Raw genomic sequence first — 18,807 nt, forward strand, 5'->3', positions numbered from 1 at the left:
GACAAGTACAGCGAAAGGCAGGCGGTAGCCTCGGAGCCAGCATGGCAGGTGAGACACCTACTGGCCTACCGTGTACACTGAAGATAGCTGCAGACACAAAGAGCAAGTCCCAAGGGCGGAATGTCTGATCAAAGGAGAGCCAGAAGAAACCTACCATTTCCAGGACAGCAAACCGGAGAGGAAAAATAAAATAAAATCCAACCACCCAGAAAAAACAACCAGTAAAGTCATAAAAATCTGCAAGCATCTCTCAGCAATTCTTTAAAATGTAAAAATCCCAATTTATAGAGAGACACAGACAAGTTGAGTGGATTAAAAAGTGAGAATCGGTGGCCAACGAGATAGCTCCCTGGGTGGGGCCATTGGCAGCCAAGCGGGCTGAGCAGTTAGGGTCCCAGCTTATACAGGCTTTCCCCTCACTATATTTGCCCCGGTGCACATTGCCGTAACAATGAGGGAAATACATCCAGGAAAACACAACTGACTGACAGATACCCAGCCTGATAATCAAAGGGTGGAAGTCAGTGAGGGAAACCGAGGAAAGGTTAATACATATGAAGGGAGGTCAATAGATACGAATACAAACACACACACACACTCTGAATGCTGGGGCTTATGTTAATAGACACTGAAACAATAGTAGTGGGTATGGCGGTTTGAATGAAAATGCCCCCCCCCCCAGAAGGATTAAGAGTTGTGGTCTTGGAGGAGGTGTGACACTGGGAGTGGGTTTTGAGGTTTAAAAAGTCATGCAAAGCCTACCCCCCCCCCCCCCACTTCACCCAGTATGCACGGCTGGCTTACTGCAAGACTCTACTGGGCACCTTTGTGATGCCAAAGTCCATCTCCAGCTAAGGAGGCAAGAGGCATAAACTCAGGAAGGTGTGGCCCTGATTAGATGCTTTCTTTCAAGGTCGCCTTGGTCCTGGTGTTCTCTTCACAGCAGTATGGTGACTAGATAGGGTCCTTCTCTATGCTTCCATATGTGTTGCAGAATAGAGCCAGGTGGGAAATCCAAACAAAGATACAGAGAGAAACAAGGTGGAGTCAGGGAGATACCATGTGACCGCCAGAAAAGCAAGATGTGAGGTAACAAGCCACGAGAGACTTTGTGGCAAAAATATAAACTATTAAAAACTGAGAGAGAGAGAACTTGCCAGTAATAAGCCTGAGCCATTGGCCAAACAATTCTACTTAAATATTAGCCTCTGAGTGATTATTTCATAAGTGGCTATGGGAATCCACGAGCAAGAGAAACCGGCCCAGGGAAACCAGCAGGATAGAGAAAAACATTCAACTATAACAGTGTGTGACCGTGTTCATCATTAGGCAGATCATCCAAACTAAAAGTCAACAAAGAACCCTCAGGGTCAAAGCTCACAATGGATCAGATGGTCCTTACAGATCTACAGACAGGGAGCGTCTACAGGACCACATTATAGGTCACAGAACAGCAACTTAAGAAATATACAAGCCAGATACTTCTATTTTCCTAGCAGATCACAGTGGTATAGAGAAGAAATTAATAGCAAGTGAAACCACACAAATGCCTGAGAAATTCAGTATACTCCTTTTAAAAAGATTTGATTTACTAAATTATGTCTATATACGTATGTCTTTGTGCGTGGATATGCACACGACACCTGCAGGTGCCTCTGGAGGCCAGAGGCATGGGATCCCACCCTCTGTGGGTGCTGGGAACCCATCCAGATCCTTCTATGCCCAACCGATCGTTGGGTCAACGAAGCCATCAGGAAGGTTGTTTAAAAATCCCAAGAACGGAATGAAAATGAAAAAGCACACTCCACTAGAACTTTTCGGCCACAGCTAGGTAAGCTCTAGGAAAAAATTAGAACTTAGTGCATACATTAAAAAAAGGGACCTAAAGAGGAAGTTCAGTCAAGGTCCCAGAAAATTAGAACAAGCCAGACCCCAAAGAAGCAGGTGGTCAGAAACAAGAAAGATCAGGTCAGAAATTAATAGAGTAAACGAGAATACACAGTGTTAATCAAACAAAAGTTCATTTATTAAAAAGAAAAACAGATCTCTAACAAAACTAAGAAGAGAATAGACCTGAAATATTAAATTAAGAGATAAGAAAGGGCTTTTATAGCAAATACCAATGAGATCCACAGGGGAGATTATGAAAAGACTCTGAAAACCTAAAACTCCCCACCGAGGAAAGCCCCACACCAGACTGATGGTGCACGGCAACTCTAGAAGGAGAGTTAGCACTACTCCACCTCCTTCTCAGACTAGCCCACAAAAGGAAGGGGAAAACACACCGAAAATCACTTATGAAGCTAACAGCACCGACACCAAAGCCAGATAAAGACCCAACAAGAGAGAGAAATGGGAATCAATTCCCCCGACAAGCATGAGTGGAAATCAACTTCCCCGACGAGCGCAGGTAGACATTAGTTTCCTTCCTGTTCCTGTGATTATGTTGATACCATGACCAAAAGCAGCCTGGGGAGGAGGGGGCTCATTTCATCTTCCAACTCTTCAGGTCACAGCCGTATCACTAAGGGGAACCACGGAGGGAACACGGCTTCCTGGCTTGCTCCCCCGGACTTTCCTATACAGGATGATAACCCCCATAGTGGGCAGGCCCTTGGACATTAACCAGCAAAAAGATGTTTCCCAGTCAAACCCACAGGCCAATCGGATGGAGGCAGTTCCTCATCTGACCTTCCTGTTTCACCGGTGTGTCATGCTGACCACAAAGAATGCCACCACAATATGGACGTTCTCAATAAGTTGTGCAAACCATTATGTTACCAAAGAGCACATCAAGGACAACGAATACCCTTGCCAGTTTGATTTCATCCCTGATATGCATCAAAATTGGCACAACATATGCAGACCAACAAATGTTAAATACAACATAGACACTTCTGGGCAGAGACCACACAACTGGAGGAGCAGCCTTTGACAAAGTTCAAGACTCTTTTCTGACAAACAAATCAGGACAGATTCAAGACTCTTTTCTGACAAATCAGGACAAAAGGAACAGAACAAAGGATGTTTATACATAAACCCACACATAAATTATAAACAAACATTGAAAAGCTGAAAGTATTTCCTTTTGAGTCAGGAATGAGGCAAATGTGCCCATTCTCATCACTTTTGCTTAACACAATGTTCAAAATCGTAGCTAGAGCAATAAAACACGGTCACAGGAGGGGGGGGAGGGCAGGAATGAGACAGCACAGCAGGGGATGCTTGCCCTGGTACAAGGCAGGCCGCCTGAGTCTGAACCCTGAACCCACGGTACAAGGGAGAACTCTCACTCTCCACAAGTGTGTTGTGCTCTCCTCACAAAAACATAAGTGAATAATGTTTTTGGTAAATAATGAAAAATGAGTTAACTAAAGGGAAAGCACATCCCCGCAGCCTTATTTGCAAATGACATGATTCTAAGCTTATGAGGTGCCAAAGTTGCTCCTGGGAAGGTCTTTGGTTTAACTCTGAACTACGTGGTTACACTAATTCTACTACACTCCTACATTTTGATAGCTGCCATGATAAAAAATAATCAAAATTAAATCTAAGAACTCCCTAAAAACCACAAGTCTTCTCATTTTCCCTGTCATTTCCCCCTAGACTTGTGGATTCTACTTGCTTTGTTAGCATTATGGCTCAGTTCTAAAAGTTATACTGAGCCAGGCACAGTGCCACACTGGTGTAGTCCCAGTTAGGCCAGAGGCTGAGAAGGGAGGGTTCTGAGTTCAGAGCCAGCCCAGGGAAACCCGTGAGATTTTTCTCCATCAAGTAAGCAGACAACAGGACATATACACAGATTGAAATCTACTTTAGGATTTTCAATAAAACATCTGTAGTAAGAGGTTATCAATATCAACACAGGCTTGGTATATTTTCAGTCAAAAGAAATGTGATGTGATTCATCACATTAAACGACCCAAGTTAAAAGGTTAATAACCACAGCAGGCAAATTTATTTTTTCACACATAACATACTGACCAATGTAGTGTTTCTAGAAAACCAAAGTAACTTGATATTTATAAACAAGCCAAATAAATGAAACAATTTTATGGACTAGTTCCCATGATAAAAATAAGAAATGCTTCATGTTAGAGGCATCTTAATTCTTGAAATCTTTTTATTTAGTAATTTCTGGTAAGGAGATATACCATAGGAAAAGTAATTTCACTGGCAGTGAGGTATGTATATACGCTACCAAAATACTCCTTCGCTTTAACTGATTTTTAACTTTATTTACAGATGAAGAAAAGGATCAATGCACATGTCCTTGGTTCACCTCTATTAGCAACTACATGAAATGGCGTGGAATGAGTGCTTGCACACAAACTGTTGTTTGTAAAGGAGACTGGTCTGGGGTTAAAGGAACTAAGTTGCTTTTGGGAAGAGTTGAAGGGAGTCATCACAACTGATCATGATCAAGACGCCTGCACCATTACTTTCCATTCCTCACAGCACATTTATTTCGGTAATTCCATTATGTGGGTTCTTAGCATGAGCATAGTGTTACACAGTTTTCATACATTTAATCACATCCAAAACAAGGTCTAGCATTGAAATTGTAAACATTCTCATCATATGTAGAAATAGTTTGTGTATTAATAGTCTTGCTAACTGATCAAATTTGGAAGATAATATAAATGAGAAAGCCTATTCTAAATTGTGTAGTGAGCCTTGTTTATTAATTACATTTCTACAATGTTAAATAAAGAGACAACCCTGTCCTGTAAGCATGTCAAACTGTACGTAAAACATTACAAAGAAACAAATCTGTTAACAAAAGTATGTCTTGCAGTACAGAACATTAGATTTTTAAAATCTATTATGGTACAAAACTGGAAAGGGTAAATAGCATCTTTGTGGACAAAGTAGGAGGTAGCATGGTGCACCACTTCATTGTCTGAGAAATGCAACTGCAGTAAAGAATACTCCTTACCACAAATAGCTTCCAGGACTATGGACACATTTCTTTTAGAAATACTTGTTTAAACAAATCTCCCTCCAACTTTTTAGTATTAAAAAAAAACCATCATGTGATTAAAAAAAACACTTAACACATCTACATAGATAGTACTCTGCCCTATTTGGGTGAACAGTCTCAAACTATGAAGTACATGATATTTAATGCCCTAAAGTTGAGTAAATTTAGTTAGCAGTTCCTGGAATTATACAAAACACTAAATACATACCAACAAAATATAACGTCTTAGTTTTCTATGTAAGTGTGGGGAAGAAACAGAGCCTTGATTCTGGTAACACTGCAGAGAACACAATCTGATTTTCATCGAGTCTGTCTGTAAACCTGTGTGCAACACTTACAGATGGCTCTGTCAGATATAAGACCTTTGAGTAAACTCAGTCAACCAAATTCAGCAAACCTTGAAAACACGTCTCCACCCTATATAAAATATATAGACCACTTACTGTCCTAAGTGTACAGCTTGCTCTGATGCCACTTAATTCACGCTCCCCCATTTTCCTACTTTAGTATTTATAAATGGATGTGGCTTACAAAAAAAAAAAAAGACGAGAATTTTAAATTTACATCCAATTAAATTTGCTATTTAAAAGGGTTCCTGGTTCTATGAAGCTGCTTCTGCCATTAGTAAAGAAAATGAAGTTTCTGTAATAGAGGCAGGCTTTTTAAGTAGTGATGTGACTTCCACCATGCCAGCTCCAGTCCGTGGAAGATTAGCGTTTACAATGTGTCGCTGCAAGTGCTTAATCCAGTCTTCCTGAACAGACAATGGTCCCCGAAAGACTAGGCCACAAAACCTACAAGAAAAGAAGTAGATAATGGTAGTTCTCTTAAGGTAATTCTATTTCTCCATCTAAAGCCCATAATGTAAGAAGCAAATCTCACCATACACTACAGAGATAGAGTGCTTGTCTAACAAATCAGTGGTTCTCAACCTGTGGGCCACAACCCCTTGAAGCCGGACAACCCTTTCACAGGGGTCACCCAAGTCTACCCCGCACAGCAGATATTTTACATGGCAATTCTTTTTTTTTTTTTTTTTTTTAGATTTTATTTATTATGTATACAGCACTTCATGTATGTCTGCAGGCCAGAAGAGGGCACCAGATCTCATTACAGATGGTTGTGAGCCACCATGTGGTTGCTGGGAATTGAACTCAGGACCTCTGGAAGAGCAGCCAGTGCTCTTAACCACTGAGCCATCTCTCCAGCCCTTACATGACAATTCTTAACAGTAGCAAAGTTATGCATTGCTATGAAGTAGCAATGAAAATAACTGTATGGTTTTTTGGGGGGGGGGGGGTGTTTGAAAACCACTGTTTTAAATTAAGTTGAATCAATGTACTCCTTTATTAACAGATTTAGTAAATGCCCTTAATTTTTATAATGACATTTGGGTTAAAATTAACTAAGCAGGATTCTTTAGAAAAAAATCAATGTGCATGGACATTTTGCCTGCCTCTGTGTCCGTGCACCACCTGCATATGCCCATTGTCTTTGGAGCCGTAAAAGGGCACAGGACCCTGAGACTGCAAACTGCAAGCCATCACATGGGCAAAGGGAAAACCAAGGGTGGGTCCTCTGGAAGAGTAGGCAGTATTCTTAGCTTCTGAGCCATTTCCCCTGCCCCACTACATACTTTTATAACATCTAAATTCATTCACATGAATTATTCCAAAGGGTGTATCTCTCAAAAGAGCCTTCTCCAATTCAGAAGTACACTGTGCCTACGCATGTATCTGTTGAGGGTGCACCGAGGGAGGTGAGTTATGCAGGGAAAGAAAATGTGTTCTCAATAAGCAGGAACTTAAAGACAGCAGAAACAAACTAAATCCATCAAGTATATAAAGCACAACAATCAATTTACCACTTCTATAAATTACAGTGTAACACAGGCATATATTTGACTGATACACAAACCCAATCTTACTAGTTGTTGAAGCAAACTTAAGTATATGATGAATTAAGATTCTAAGCTGTCTCTGCAATATCATTTATAACTTTATTGTTGAGCATGCCACAAAATAAAAATGGCAACTAAAACAGCTCCCGTGTCTCAAAGGAAAACGAAGAAAGGGACGACGTTTGACAACAGAGGCATATACCTGCATCGGAGAATGTAAACCTCGTCAGCACCATGAGGTAATGTTAGCATTTTCTTCTTGCTTCCAGATCTTGACCTTGATTTCTTTTGCTTACAATCTAAGGCTAAAAAAGGAAGAGAAAGACTTAACATTCCTCATATACTTAAAGCACAGCTACACAAGAGAGGGCACGCCATCTGCATCTCAAAGGAGAAGGGTGTGTCCGGCTCCCACCCGGTTTACAGGGCATGCACCAACTTCCAGTGACTCACTCCTACAGCAGCTCTGACGCGCACATGCTCTGTGCTGCCTTTTTCAAATAATGGCCTCCTCCGCTCATGCAGATGAAGAAAACGTGGCTAAAGAACCAGGAGCTTGGCTGGTCAATAATTACAATAATGGGTATCTTTATTTATAATCACACGTAATTTCAACATTTTATTTCCAGGGAAATCACAACTTTTTAATGTTACTCAATTAAATTTGCATTTCATTACTACACTATTAAGTAAGTCTAGCAATCGAGCAATGGAATATCAACAATGAATGCAAGACAAAGCTCAACGAAAAGCCAACTTCCCCTGAAATTCAATAGCAAACAAAGCTCAGTTTTCATTTTTAAACTCAACCTATATTACAGGTACAATCATGCAGACATGTGAGTTTTACTAGGAAACAACTATAAATCTGGGTCATTTAAGTTCACAACTGGATCCAGTGTTTGATGCCAACGATTTTTTAGTTTTTCATTCTACATTTTCTCCAGTAGTTTATTTTAAAAATGTGATTTAAAAAGAAATACTTTTTAAAAGGGTAGACCAAATATTTTAGTATTGGTTTTGACACTTTTCCATTACTTAACCTTTCCCTTTAATAATTTACTCCTAATGCATGAATCAATGACAGAGAAGATTTCCACCAGTTGAACCGGGGGGAACACAAAGCTCTCCAGTCGGTGGACAGAGCTTCAGCACTCCTCTGCACAAAGCTCTCCAGTCGGTGGACAGAGCTTCAGCACTCCTCTGCACAAAGCTCTCCAGCCCGTGGACAGAGCTTCAGCACTCCTCTGCACAAAGCTCTCCAGCCCGTGGACAGAGCTTCAGCACTCCTCTGCACAAAGGGATAGCTGTAGGTGCTGGTGCTGCTGGCCAGACAACAGGAGGAGGAAGAGCTGCTCTCTAGGAACCTAGGCTGCAGGATCCAAACCTCACAGACAGAACTATTCATTCAAATGGCCTTCTCTCTTCTATCACCCACAAAATTCCAAGTAAGAGCACAGGGCAGGCTGCCCAATAGCCTGTGAAGTGGGCTGTTCCATGAGAACAGGCGTTGCTGTCACAGAACCAGAGACCGCAGCTCCTCATGGCAGTCTAGTGGAGAGGCCACAGAAATGCACACAGCAAACTAAAAACCGTGGGAACCTCAAAGCTCAGTCACTATTTCCAGCTTTTGTCACTTTTCTATTTGGCTCATAGCGCTTTCTTCTATTTATTATTAAATAAGAGGCCAATAAGCAAAGAACTGTTAGAGGCCAGGCGTTGAAGAATGGCTAATTCAAAGCTAAATAACCCAGCTCCAGAAAATACTTTTAGGGTCTCATTAGTTATTTCAGTCAAGAGCCTGGTACACAGCAGGGACTCAACAAATGCTTCTGCTGCAAAAATAAAGCAAAACCTAGTATTGAACCATTTGGCATTCAGATGATGTGTGAATGGAAATCTGTCCTACAACAAGGCAGTATGGGTGACACTCCTTTCTAACACCACTGCACCATTTGCTTACATTCTTTGGGATGTGTTACAGAGCAGTCTAACTTAAATGGAGAAACTAGATGCCTCATCACAATTAGTTTGAGTGAGCCAAACACCATATACTTCTTTTCCACAGCTGCTGCAGTGAGCAATCTAGAACTAAATGACTTTTAGGTGATCTGCTCTCTGGAAACTCCCTTCACCTATGAGACATGTCATGTCTACCTCTGTGATGCAGGACACAGCAAGAGCTTGCTAGTTGTCAAACTTGCCACACTATATTAAAAAAAACTTCTGTAGAATACAAATAGATTACCACAGGATTCAGACAGAATGCAACATAATGACCGGTAGAAGCCATCTTCAGAGTGCTACTGTTAGCAAATGGTCAGGAGGTCAAGGGATGTGTCATAAGCTACCAACTCAGCCACACAGACGTGCATGGTATTTTACTTGAGAGAAGAACAGCATTTTTTGAATTTTGATGCTGTACAGACTCTCGAAGTTGTTTTATGAATAGTAGTATCTAAAATTGTAAATGAAGCCATCAAAAGTTCAGCATTAACATTTGGAATTGGCATGACATCAGAGCCGTGTGGCCATCATTGTGCAGCTGGGGGTTTTTGGTAACTGGGTTTCCAAGCCAGGTTATACAAATTCTTCATTGAGAATCCTTACAAGTTTTTTCCTAAGATTAAGATATTTCCAAATCTCACACCTCTGGTAATAAAACCTGAAAGTCTAAATGTCTTACCATCTCCATTATTTTAAAATTCCTTGGTTCCCAGAACACTGTTTAATAATTCAAATGAATATAATGAGTAACAAGTTTTTTTTAATACTAGCATCCAACCTACCCATGTAATGCAGCCCACACATTTAGAAAAAAACTGTAAAAAAAAAACAAAACAAAACCCTAAGTAAGAGAGCCATGTACAAGGAAGACATTCATATGGCAACTGAATGTTCCATGGAATTTTGCAAAGGACAATGTACAAACATGTCTGTCTCAGAGGTATTCCAGATCAGCAATGTTCACTATTTTGGGCCTGGCACTGCATCTTAGTTCGTGCCCTTGTTTCCGTGTCTGCAACTGCATACAACGCTGGAGGAGGACAGAAGCGGCCGGGTGACTCAGGCCCTCACGTGCCCGCTGAGAACAGAAATGTGGGGGCGACCAGAATCACCCTATTTAGTAAGACAGCTGTGTTTTAGTAAATATGGAAAAACTCAAAAGACCCCACAGTGTTGTGCTATGAAACAGTCCAAAGCACTAATCAGGTGACAACAAGCAAGCCATTAGATGACATGCACATCCAAAGACAAGCCTGTTTTCTGAACAATTATTTCACTTTATACACAGCGATGTCATTATATAAAATCTCACTCTTGCCATCGCTCTGCTCAGTGTATAGTATACAATTATTGTTTCTAAGAATTTCTTCTTCATTACACAAATGACTTCAGAGGAATGAGGGTTTATTTGGTGTCAGCTGAAGCTTCTTCTGTGGCCAAGAAGAAGTACACCATGACTATATTAACATTCACCACTAACATTTTTAATTGCTCTCAATCACGCCTGCCCAGTTATTTAAGAGCTCTACTTCTTTAGCTGACTACTGGTTTACATCTATGTTTCTTAGTGTGTGGTCTGCTGCTATAACTGAATACCACAGACTGGGCAAATGGAAATAATGAAGTGCATCGCTTACAGTCCTGGAGTGCCCACGTGTGCTGAGGGCCTCCTTGCTCAGCACTAACATGGCAGGAGCTGGCTATGCATGGAAACCAAGAGGGCATTGGGCAAACCCATTATTATTTTTTTAATCACTGCTGTGCTAACTCATCCATTTCTAAAATAAAAGCATCAATCCATTCGTGAGGAGATAACCCTGTAGCTTCTAATCATCTCTTAAGACTCTAGTCTTTAACAATAAGATAGACATCTCATTTCAAAAGACAAGAACAAAAGAAACTTGTCCCATGTAAGTCAAAAAGCTAGTAAGAAAAATATTAAACCTTATAGCTCCAGAATGACCTTTCTCCATGTGCCTCCTGGACACAGTGAAGAGTCTGGGAGCCCCATCCCTAAGGTTTGTCTGACTCTGGGCAGACTTCCACTGGTAGGTGCGAGGCCAATGCCTGTAGCTGTCCCAGGCTCCTGTCACATGCTGGTGCTCCCACAGACTCAGGATCTTAGAGGATTCTGACTGTAACAGACGCACGCAGAGAACGCAGGTTCTCTGCAGCAGTTTGGTTCTGACTCCCATTTCGACTGGGCGCTGCTCTGGTTAACGCTCCCGCAGTTAACATGTTCTTGGGGGCTTGAAGATTCAATACCACTTGGAAACAGCAAAGGCTTCCCCACCTGTATCTTCCAGAGTGGGGGTCTACTAGATCACACATGACATTCCAGTGAAAGCTGCCACAGACCCACAAGCGCTGTCTTTACCTTCCTGCCAGGAGCAGCATGGGCCTCTTCACAGCTACAACTCTTTAGCTAAGGGTCTCCTGACACACTGAGGACTCACTCTCTCCCCAGCACATTCCCTCACCCTGTACATGCCCCAGGGTGATTCACTAGTGGCTACCCTGCCTCACTGTGATTACAAGAAGCTGCAGCATTAGACGGTGGCTGTTCTCTCACAGCTGCTGACAGCTAAGGTGGACACTCAGCTGTCTAACTCTGTTGTCAGGAAATGCCAGGCACCAGATAGTCTACTCCTTCCTTCCATGTTCCACACGATTCTGCCCGACTCTTCACAAGAACCTAACAAGGGCGACCCTTACACTTCGTTTCCAGTACTGTCTCAAGAGTTCAACGGCATGGCCTTTCTGTCCCCATTTCTGCCAATATTCCAATCACAGCACCTAAGGAATCCACAGCTGTCTTCTGACCCCGCACCTGGATCACTCAAGGCTCCGTACACAGCAATGCAAGCGGTTTTTTGTAGTATGCTCACCTAAAGCTTCCATCATGTAGTTCCAAAGGTGTCTGCACCCTCAGGTATTTGTAACAACAGTCCTACTTCTTAGCAACAACTTAACTCTCCAAATACACACACTCAGGATTCCGGAGGGTGGAGGCCACTGGCTGCACCAGACTGGACAAGCCGTTCTTCCTGGAGAACCCCAGACCTTCAGGAGTTAATAAAGGCCTGCATGAGGATACAGCCTTGATGGCCTCCACCTCTTAGTATGGTCATAACAGAAATTCAATTTCAGCCCAAACTTTAGAGGAGGGGAATCTTCAAACGACTCAGCCCTGGGTTGTGGTGAAGCATAATGGCATTTCACAGCCACTAAACAGAAGCGTGTTATAGCCCCACTAGAAGAAATACCTTTTCTACAAGGCTAGCACGCTCAACTTGAAAAGCAAAAGCAACTACAGGCTTATTTGTAAAAACAGCAGGGATTAAATGATCACAAGCAGGTAAGCCGCCATTCTGGATCATTAAATGATCACAAGCAGGTAAGCCGCCATTCTGGACCTTAAATGATCACAAGCAGGTAAGCCGCCATTCTAGATCATTAAATGATCACAAGCAGGTAAGCCGCCATTCTGGACCTTAAATGATCACAAGCAGGTAAGCCGCCATTCTAGATCATTAAATGATCACAAGCAGGTAAGCCGCCATTCTGGATCATTAAATGATCACAAGCAGGTAAGCCGCCATTCTGGATCATTAAATGATCACAAGCAGGTAAGCCGCCATTCTGGACCACTAAAAAGCAGGCGAGGAAGGTGGTAGTGGCAGCTGTGAGGTGGGAAAAGGATAAATGTCCCAAGGTGTATTCAAGTGTGAGTCTGACAAACTCAATTCTAACTGCCGCCAGTGTTTGTTAAGACTCAAGCATATAAAAGACTGTGCAAATAAGCATTTTATCTTTCTCAGTTTCAACCGAAAAAGAACTAGATTTGGGGGGTATTTTAAAGAAAGTATAAGCTGGCACAAGGCAGGAATTAAGGGAAGCAGGGGATCTTTTTTATTTTAAAGACTAACCTGTTTTTTTTACTTAAGCTTCCATCTGCATAGAGTTCAAAAGACAAGTTTCAGAGATGTGCAGCCATATAGAGCTCTACACTTAGGTTCACACTCTGCTACTACAGCCCTGAAATTGTTAAGTGTTTTCAAACAAAGGCTACGTACACCTATTCATTTTGCATGAGACCATACAAATGCATTCAGGGTCATGTCCTGAGTACCTAGTACCATAATAGCACAGTGACTGTGACCCCAAATGAAAATAAACAATCAGGGAGGGGCCAACGTCCACAGAAATATCTTAATATTTAACCTGGAAGGGGATGACATGCAAACAATTTGGAAGGCAACCTTTTGTTTACACTTGAAGTCTATATGGGAAAAGAAAGAAAAAGCACAATTTGTAGTTGCCCCCACTGTTTCAATACACAAATATATCCAGATACAGGAGGAATGATTAGATATAAATGGTAATGAGACAGCAAATGCTACTTCTTTATGTTGACAAGTTAAAACTCTTTCCCAGGTGAGTTGGGGCTCCATGCTGTTTTTATTTAACAAAGCAAGTGTTTGCCAGGAAGAGCAATCACTGCTCTTAGAGTAAGACACACATAATAAAACACAGAACAAACATTAAACTCCACAATCATGAATCTGTGCATCACCTTTAAAAATAATTTACTTATGTATTTTAATCAAACTCCTTCCCTCCTAATATATAGCAAGAAAGTCAAATTACCTTCCATATCTATTCACATTCAACTTCAATAAGACAGATAAATCTAAATGTCACACTTTATGGTCTCAATGAATTTGATTATAATCATTTTTTAAAGATTTTACATACTCCAACAAAGTTCAAACTGAAAAGCAGACATGGTGCTCATCAGGTTATTTTCTTTTGAGGGCATCTCCTAGCTAAGGCTGTGTGTGTGTGTGTGTGTGTGTGTGTGTGTGTGTGTGTGTGTGTGTGTGTGTTTCCTCAACCCCTATATAAAACAAGGAAATAGTAAATTCTACTTTTGCACCTCTGAATAAGTGAGGAATTAAATCCCCAACAAGCCATCTTCTTGGCCTAACCTCACAAGAGGTAGTTAGAGTACATTTGTATTATACCTGTCTTAGGGTGTCTGTGGTGATAAAACACCACAACCAAAAGCAACTTGGGGAGGAAAGGGTTTACTTAATCTTCCAATACTGAAGTAATCTAGGGCAGGAACTCAAGGCAGGAACCTACTTACAGGCTTGCTCCTCATAGCTTCTTCAGCCTGCTTTCTTATGCTATCCAGGATCATGGGCCCAAGCGCAGCATGGCTCACAAAGGGCTGAGCCCCTTCCCTACATTCATCAAAAAATAAAATAAAATAAGATAAAAATGCCCCATAGGCCAATGTAGTGAGGACATTTTCTCAACCAAGGATTTCCCTCTTCTCGAATGGTCAAAACTTGTCTCAGACTGACAAAAAAACTAACTAGGATAATATCCATAAAAGTCAACTACAGCAAAACACTTACATTTAGTTCTGGCTAACAACGTCTTTTGTAACCGTACCACAGTCCAGACCATAACAACACTCAAGAACCCAAATGAGAAGTCACAGCTGCCTGGTCTACACAATGTGTCTTAGGAGAGCGAGAACTACACAGAAGGGGTCTCTGCTTCATTGCAATGCTAGTACAGCATTAATTACCTTCCTATGTATTCTTCTTGGCTTACCACGGCAATCTAACTCCCAGTCTCCTGCCTCCTGGCATTTTTAACAAACATTTCACACTTCCCCACATCACTCCTTCATTTTCTAAGTTATGGTTCCTTTCCTCTCCAGACCCTGACTTTCCATTTCAACCAGTTATCTTTGAGGCTCAAATCAAAACACATGCTGGGATGGGTTATAGCTCCTCTTTGGTACAACTTGTTTTTATCATAAAAAACAACACTGGATTCACATTTCAGCATCTACTGACTGAGACAACAACAACGACAGTGAACCCAACCACACACACTCGGGAGAGCCACACTGGTCCTAGGCTTCAGGGTGCTCTCTTTCCTCTACACTCACCCAGTAGTTCACGCAGCTCATCCATGGCACTCATCCATCTGTCTTAATATTGTAGTTATGCTTATTTGTGTTTTTACTATAAGTAAAATCCAATCTGCCAATGCTGGAGTTGAAGAATGCTGGCCAAATCAGCCAACCCTCTTAGGGTTAGTGGGCCAAAAGCATACACACCTTTCCCTGCACAATAAAAATAGTTATCAGTCCCTTTATAGGTTATTCTAAATGGGTATAGGGTTACATTTACCCATCTGTTTCACAAGGCAAAAATAACATCCAAATGGTTAGGGGAAAAAAGTCAAGTCTGGCACTAAGAACTAATCTTAGAAAATGTATTTAACCAGAACAACTCCCTTTCTTTCCAAATTTGAATAAATGATGCATTACTCAACATAAGCACAGATACATGTCCTTATAACTTATAGCTGAAACAAGCTACAGCTAAGGAAATATGGACACTGTCTCATGGTCAGCTTTTAAAGTACAAGTTAGAAATCACCATGTTCTCCTTATTTTGTGTGAATGTTGAGTACTTACACATGTCCATTTGTGTTCAGGAATCTAACAATCAAACGAGCTGGAAGGGAAAACCAGTGCTCTCCACTCCTAGTCTGCTCTAAAGGTGCCTAAGCTAAGCGACCACCAGAGCGCTGGACCCCTGCAGCCCCCACGGTACCCAGCAGAGCACTAATCTAATTTTGAGGGTTACTTTTGCCAATAACCCTTCCTTAGACCCCTGATAGCAGGTATTTCTTCTTCATTTCAAAGCCAGTCCAGTCCAGACAATTATCAAGGTATCTGGCTTTGAATTAAAGTTGCTTTCAATAGTTGTAAGAGCAACATTCAGCTTACACCCTATGGGACTGAATATCACACTGTAGTAACAGAAGACACTGTGCGCACACAAATGCTTCACCTGACACACAGTGGAAGTTTGTATGATGTCAGAGCAGAAAGGACCCCTCTAGCATTTTTGCAGTGCAGGGGCGACATTCCTAATAGTTTACAAACCCACTGAGCACCTGGCTGAGTTCATTAGCACTTACAGGAGTACTATAGCATTAAAGCTGAAAACAGGTAAAATGCCCATTAATAAGATCCAACCTACAATTACTTTAAAAATTGATTTGAGAACTAAAACTTATTTTTTGAAAAACAGGCCTAATGTACTAGTGGTTCTGTGAAAAGACCAACATTTGAAACCTTACCTGAAATCCCAAAGGTCATTATCTAACTTCAAATAATAGCGGGCAGACAAAAACGAGTAGATTGAGAAAAATAATTCTGTTGCTGCCTCAGAAGTTTTAGGCTTTCTAAGACAGTTTACTGTCATTGGTTCTAGTCCGTACCACTGCCTAAACAGAAACAAAGACAGGGTATTCAAATGTGGGTAGCAGCTTTTCAATGGGGAGTCAGCCAACTTACCGAGTCATATAAAGCATTCACTTTTAATGACAAAGAATAAAACAACAACACTAGAGTGTGTCAGATGAATAAATGGACAGGGAGGGAGAGTGTGCAGGTATAAATATGAATTTACGTGGGAGTCGAAATGCTAACGTGAAAATCCTTCTCGTTACAAGTATTTGAACAGTCAGCACACTGACATTTTAGGAAGCAGAGTGTCAGTCAGAGGCTAGTTAGAAGGAACATTTCTATCTCTGCAATTCACTGGATTGACGCTTCTAAACAGGCAATGTCCATCTTACCACAGCTTATCACACTCAGTCTTGACAACGTGCAAGGTTGTGTGTTTGTGTTGTGTGTACGTGTGCAACTGCCTGTTCATGCACAGTGGAGGCCAGTGGCTGATATGGAGATGTTTTTCTTAAAGTGCTTCTTCATTTTATTTACTTGTTTATTTTGAGACAGTCTCACTGAATGTGAAGATCAAAGCCCACAGTGTCAACTGGACAGAATGGCCAGTGTTTCTCCACACCCTGCTGATTTGCATGGACGCCTAGAATCCAATCTCTGGTCCTTGCATATTTCAGAAAGCACTTTAACCACTGAGTCACCTTCACAACCCCCACTTAAGCTTTTTATTCAAAACTGGATCATACAAATAAACATCCACATGAACAAAAACTGAACAAAGAGCACACATTCTTGAGTTTTCTAGAAGCTTCACTCCTACTATTTTCTCTTTTTCATTGTTCCATTTGTATGAAGGTATGGTTTTAACGTATGTTTACAATGCATCCCCCCTATATATAAAATCTTTTACAAAGCTAAGCTTGTTAATGATGGGAACTAAGGAACCCCTTACAATAATCTAGAACCTGCTAGATCTGTGATACAAGCATTGGGAAAGGAATAGGCGTGTGGCACTTATAGATATTAACCAGATTCTCTGTCTGGGAAACAAAAACATTAATGAAGCCCAATAAAAACTTAGTTGGCATGAAAAAGCAGGAAAGGTATGTGTACATGTGTGTCTGTGCGCAGCTTTAGGGAGCAAAGAAAGTTTAGACTGAGACAAACTGGTTATTAGGTACGGAAAGCGCCACCTTGGATTTTCTTCACACTTGTGCTCTTCCTTCTTTAACCCTAGAAATGCCAAGTAAACACTTGATTGTCTAGCTCTTCTGACATGGGGTTTGTATTTAACTGCAATATTCTCTTTTCTCTTGATGGCCTAGACTATCCAATTCATTTTATATTCCTTTTCTCTCTAATAATAAAGGGTTCTGGGTTTGGTTTGCTTTTGTTGTTTTAATGAAAGGTAAAATCAATTACCAGTGCCTTAAACTATTGTGTTTTGAAAAGTTTTCAGATGAGATTAAGTATTTAATGGACCAACAGTCAAGTGGAGAAACACCTCACCCATTAAATATCAGAATAAGTTGCTAAGAACGCAATGAAACATCTTCATAAGCACTCCAAATAATCCAAAGTAGGCCTCACCAACATCTTGGGTCCTTGTTTCTAATTAGACTCAGTTATTTAGCTTTCACCAAAATGTACCCACTTTCATTTAAGGATTATCAAACAGAAATACACAAAAAGTCTTCTTCCACATAGTAGAGAATAGGTGACTAAGGGTAAAAAGCCAAGGTAAGACAGTCTTGGTCTGCACTCCTGCTTTGCTATGCAGTAACCCTCCAAGTGTAGACAAATGACAAAGTTCCGAGCACAACTTGCCTCTACAACAGAAGAGAAGCCTAGACCTACACGTCACAAGGCAATCCCTGAGCATCAGGCTCGTGAGTCGCATAGCACGGGGATAATGACAATGACCTGTCAGATCAGCAGTTTCTCACTTTTACTGCCTCCATCTTAAATGTCTACAATCGCATGCTGATCAAAGTACAGGCCTACGAAAATTAAAACCTCACAGTCAGAGCTTTTAATCAGGGAGCCAAACTGTTTCCGCCTCTTCAATACCAACAGTTGTCCTGTCATCTGTGTACAAAGCCAAGAAACCAAGTGGAGAAGCAGAAGAAAGACACCAGCACAAGTCAAGTGTTTCTTGAGGAGAAGGGCATAGTCGACGTACACTGTAGAACACGAGGAAGAAGAAAAAGGCAGGGCAGCCAACTACTCAAGAAAGCACAAGGCAACGACTTCAAAGGCGCAGGAGAAATAAAACAGACTTGAAAGAAGACTTAACAGAAAAAGATGTACTCAGAAAAAAAGGTGTATTTTAAGACTTGAGAGAGATGAAACTTGCTAAAGCAAGCAGTTTGAAAGAGTACAAAGTCAAGAGCAAAGCATTTTCCAAGTCATAAGAAGCGCATTATGAGTACGCTGACAGGCAAACAAGCAGTCTGAAGAGATTATCTGCAAAGCTGGACTAGCCAACCAAAAATAACAGAAAAATGTGCATACTAATACGTGTGTATCTAAGTTTACTAATCCTATACACAGGTGAGACACATTAAAAGAAAAATCTATATAATTATCAATGAGGTCCATTATTAAGACTTTTCCCGTTGAGGTTTTAAT

At 41.1% G+C, this 18,807-nt stretch overlaps 1 protein-coding gene across 9 annotated transcripts in view; it reads right to left on the bottom strand.

The window, feature by feature from the left end:
- Window positions 1-4,105: 4,105 nt before the first annotated feature.
- The window catches only part of Znf644 (zinc finger protein 644), a 60,755-nt gene continuing 46,053 nt past the window's right edge, over window positions 4,106-18,807 (bottom strand). For 8 of the 9 annotated variants that reach the window (XM_040733632.1, XM_040733631.1, XM_040733626.1 and 5 more), the window contains 2 exons: window positions 7,087-7,189; window positions 4,106-5,778 (listed from right to left, as the gene is read on the bottom strand). In XM_040733632.1, coding sequence (XP_040589566.1) covers window positions 5,586-5,778; window positions 7,087-7,189 — 296 coding nt within the window. In that variant the 3' untranslated portion in view covers window positions 4,106-5,585. Of the gene's footprint in view, window positions 5,779-7,086; window positions 7,190-16,067; window positions 18,701-18,807 lie in introns of those variants that run through there. The other variant, XM_040733633.1, reaches the window with a different exon arrangement.

Source organism: Mesocricetus auratus, unplaced genomic scaffold (genome assembly GCF_017639785.1).
Source record: "Mesocricetus auratus isolate SY011 unplaced genomic scaffold, BCM_Maur_2.0 Super-Scaffold_100031, whole genome shotgun sequence".
NCBI classification, from domain to species: domain Eukaryota; kingdom Metazoa; phylum Chordata; class Mammalia; order Rodentia; family Cricetidae; genus Mesocricetus; species Mesocricetus auratus.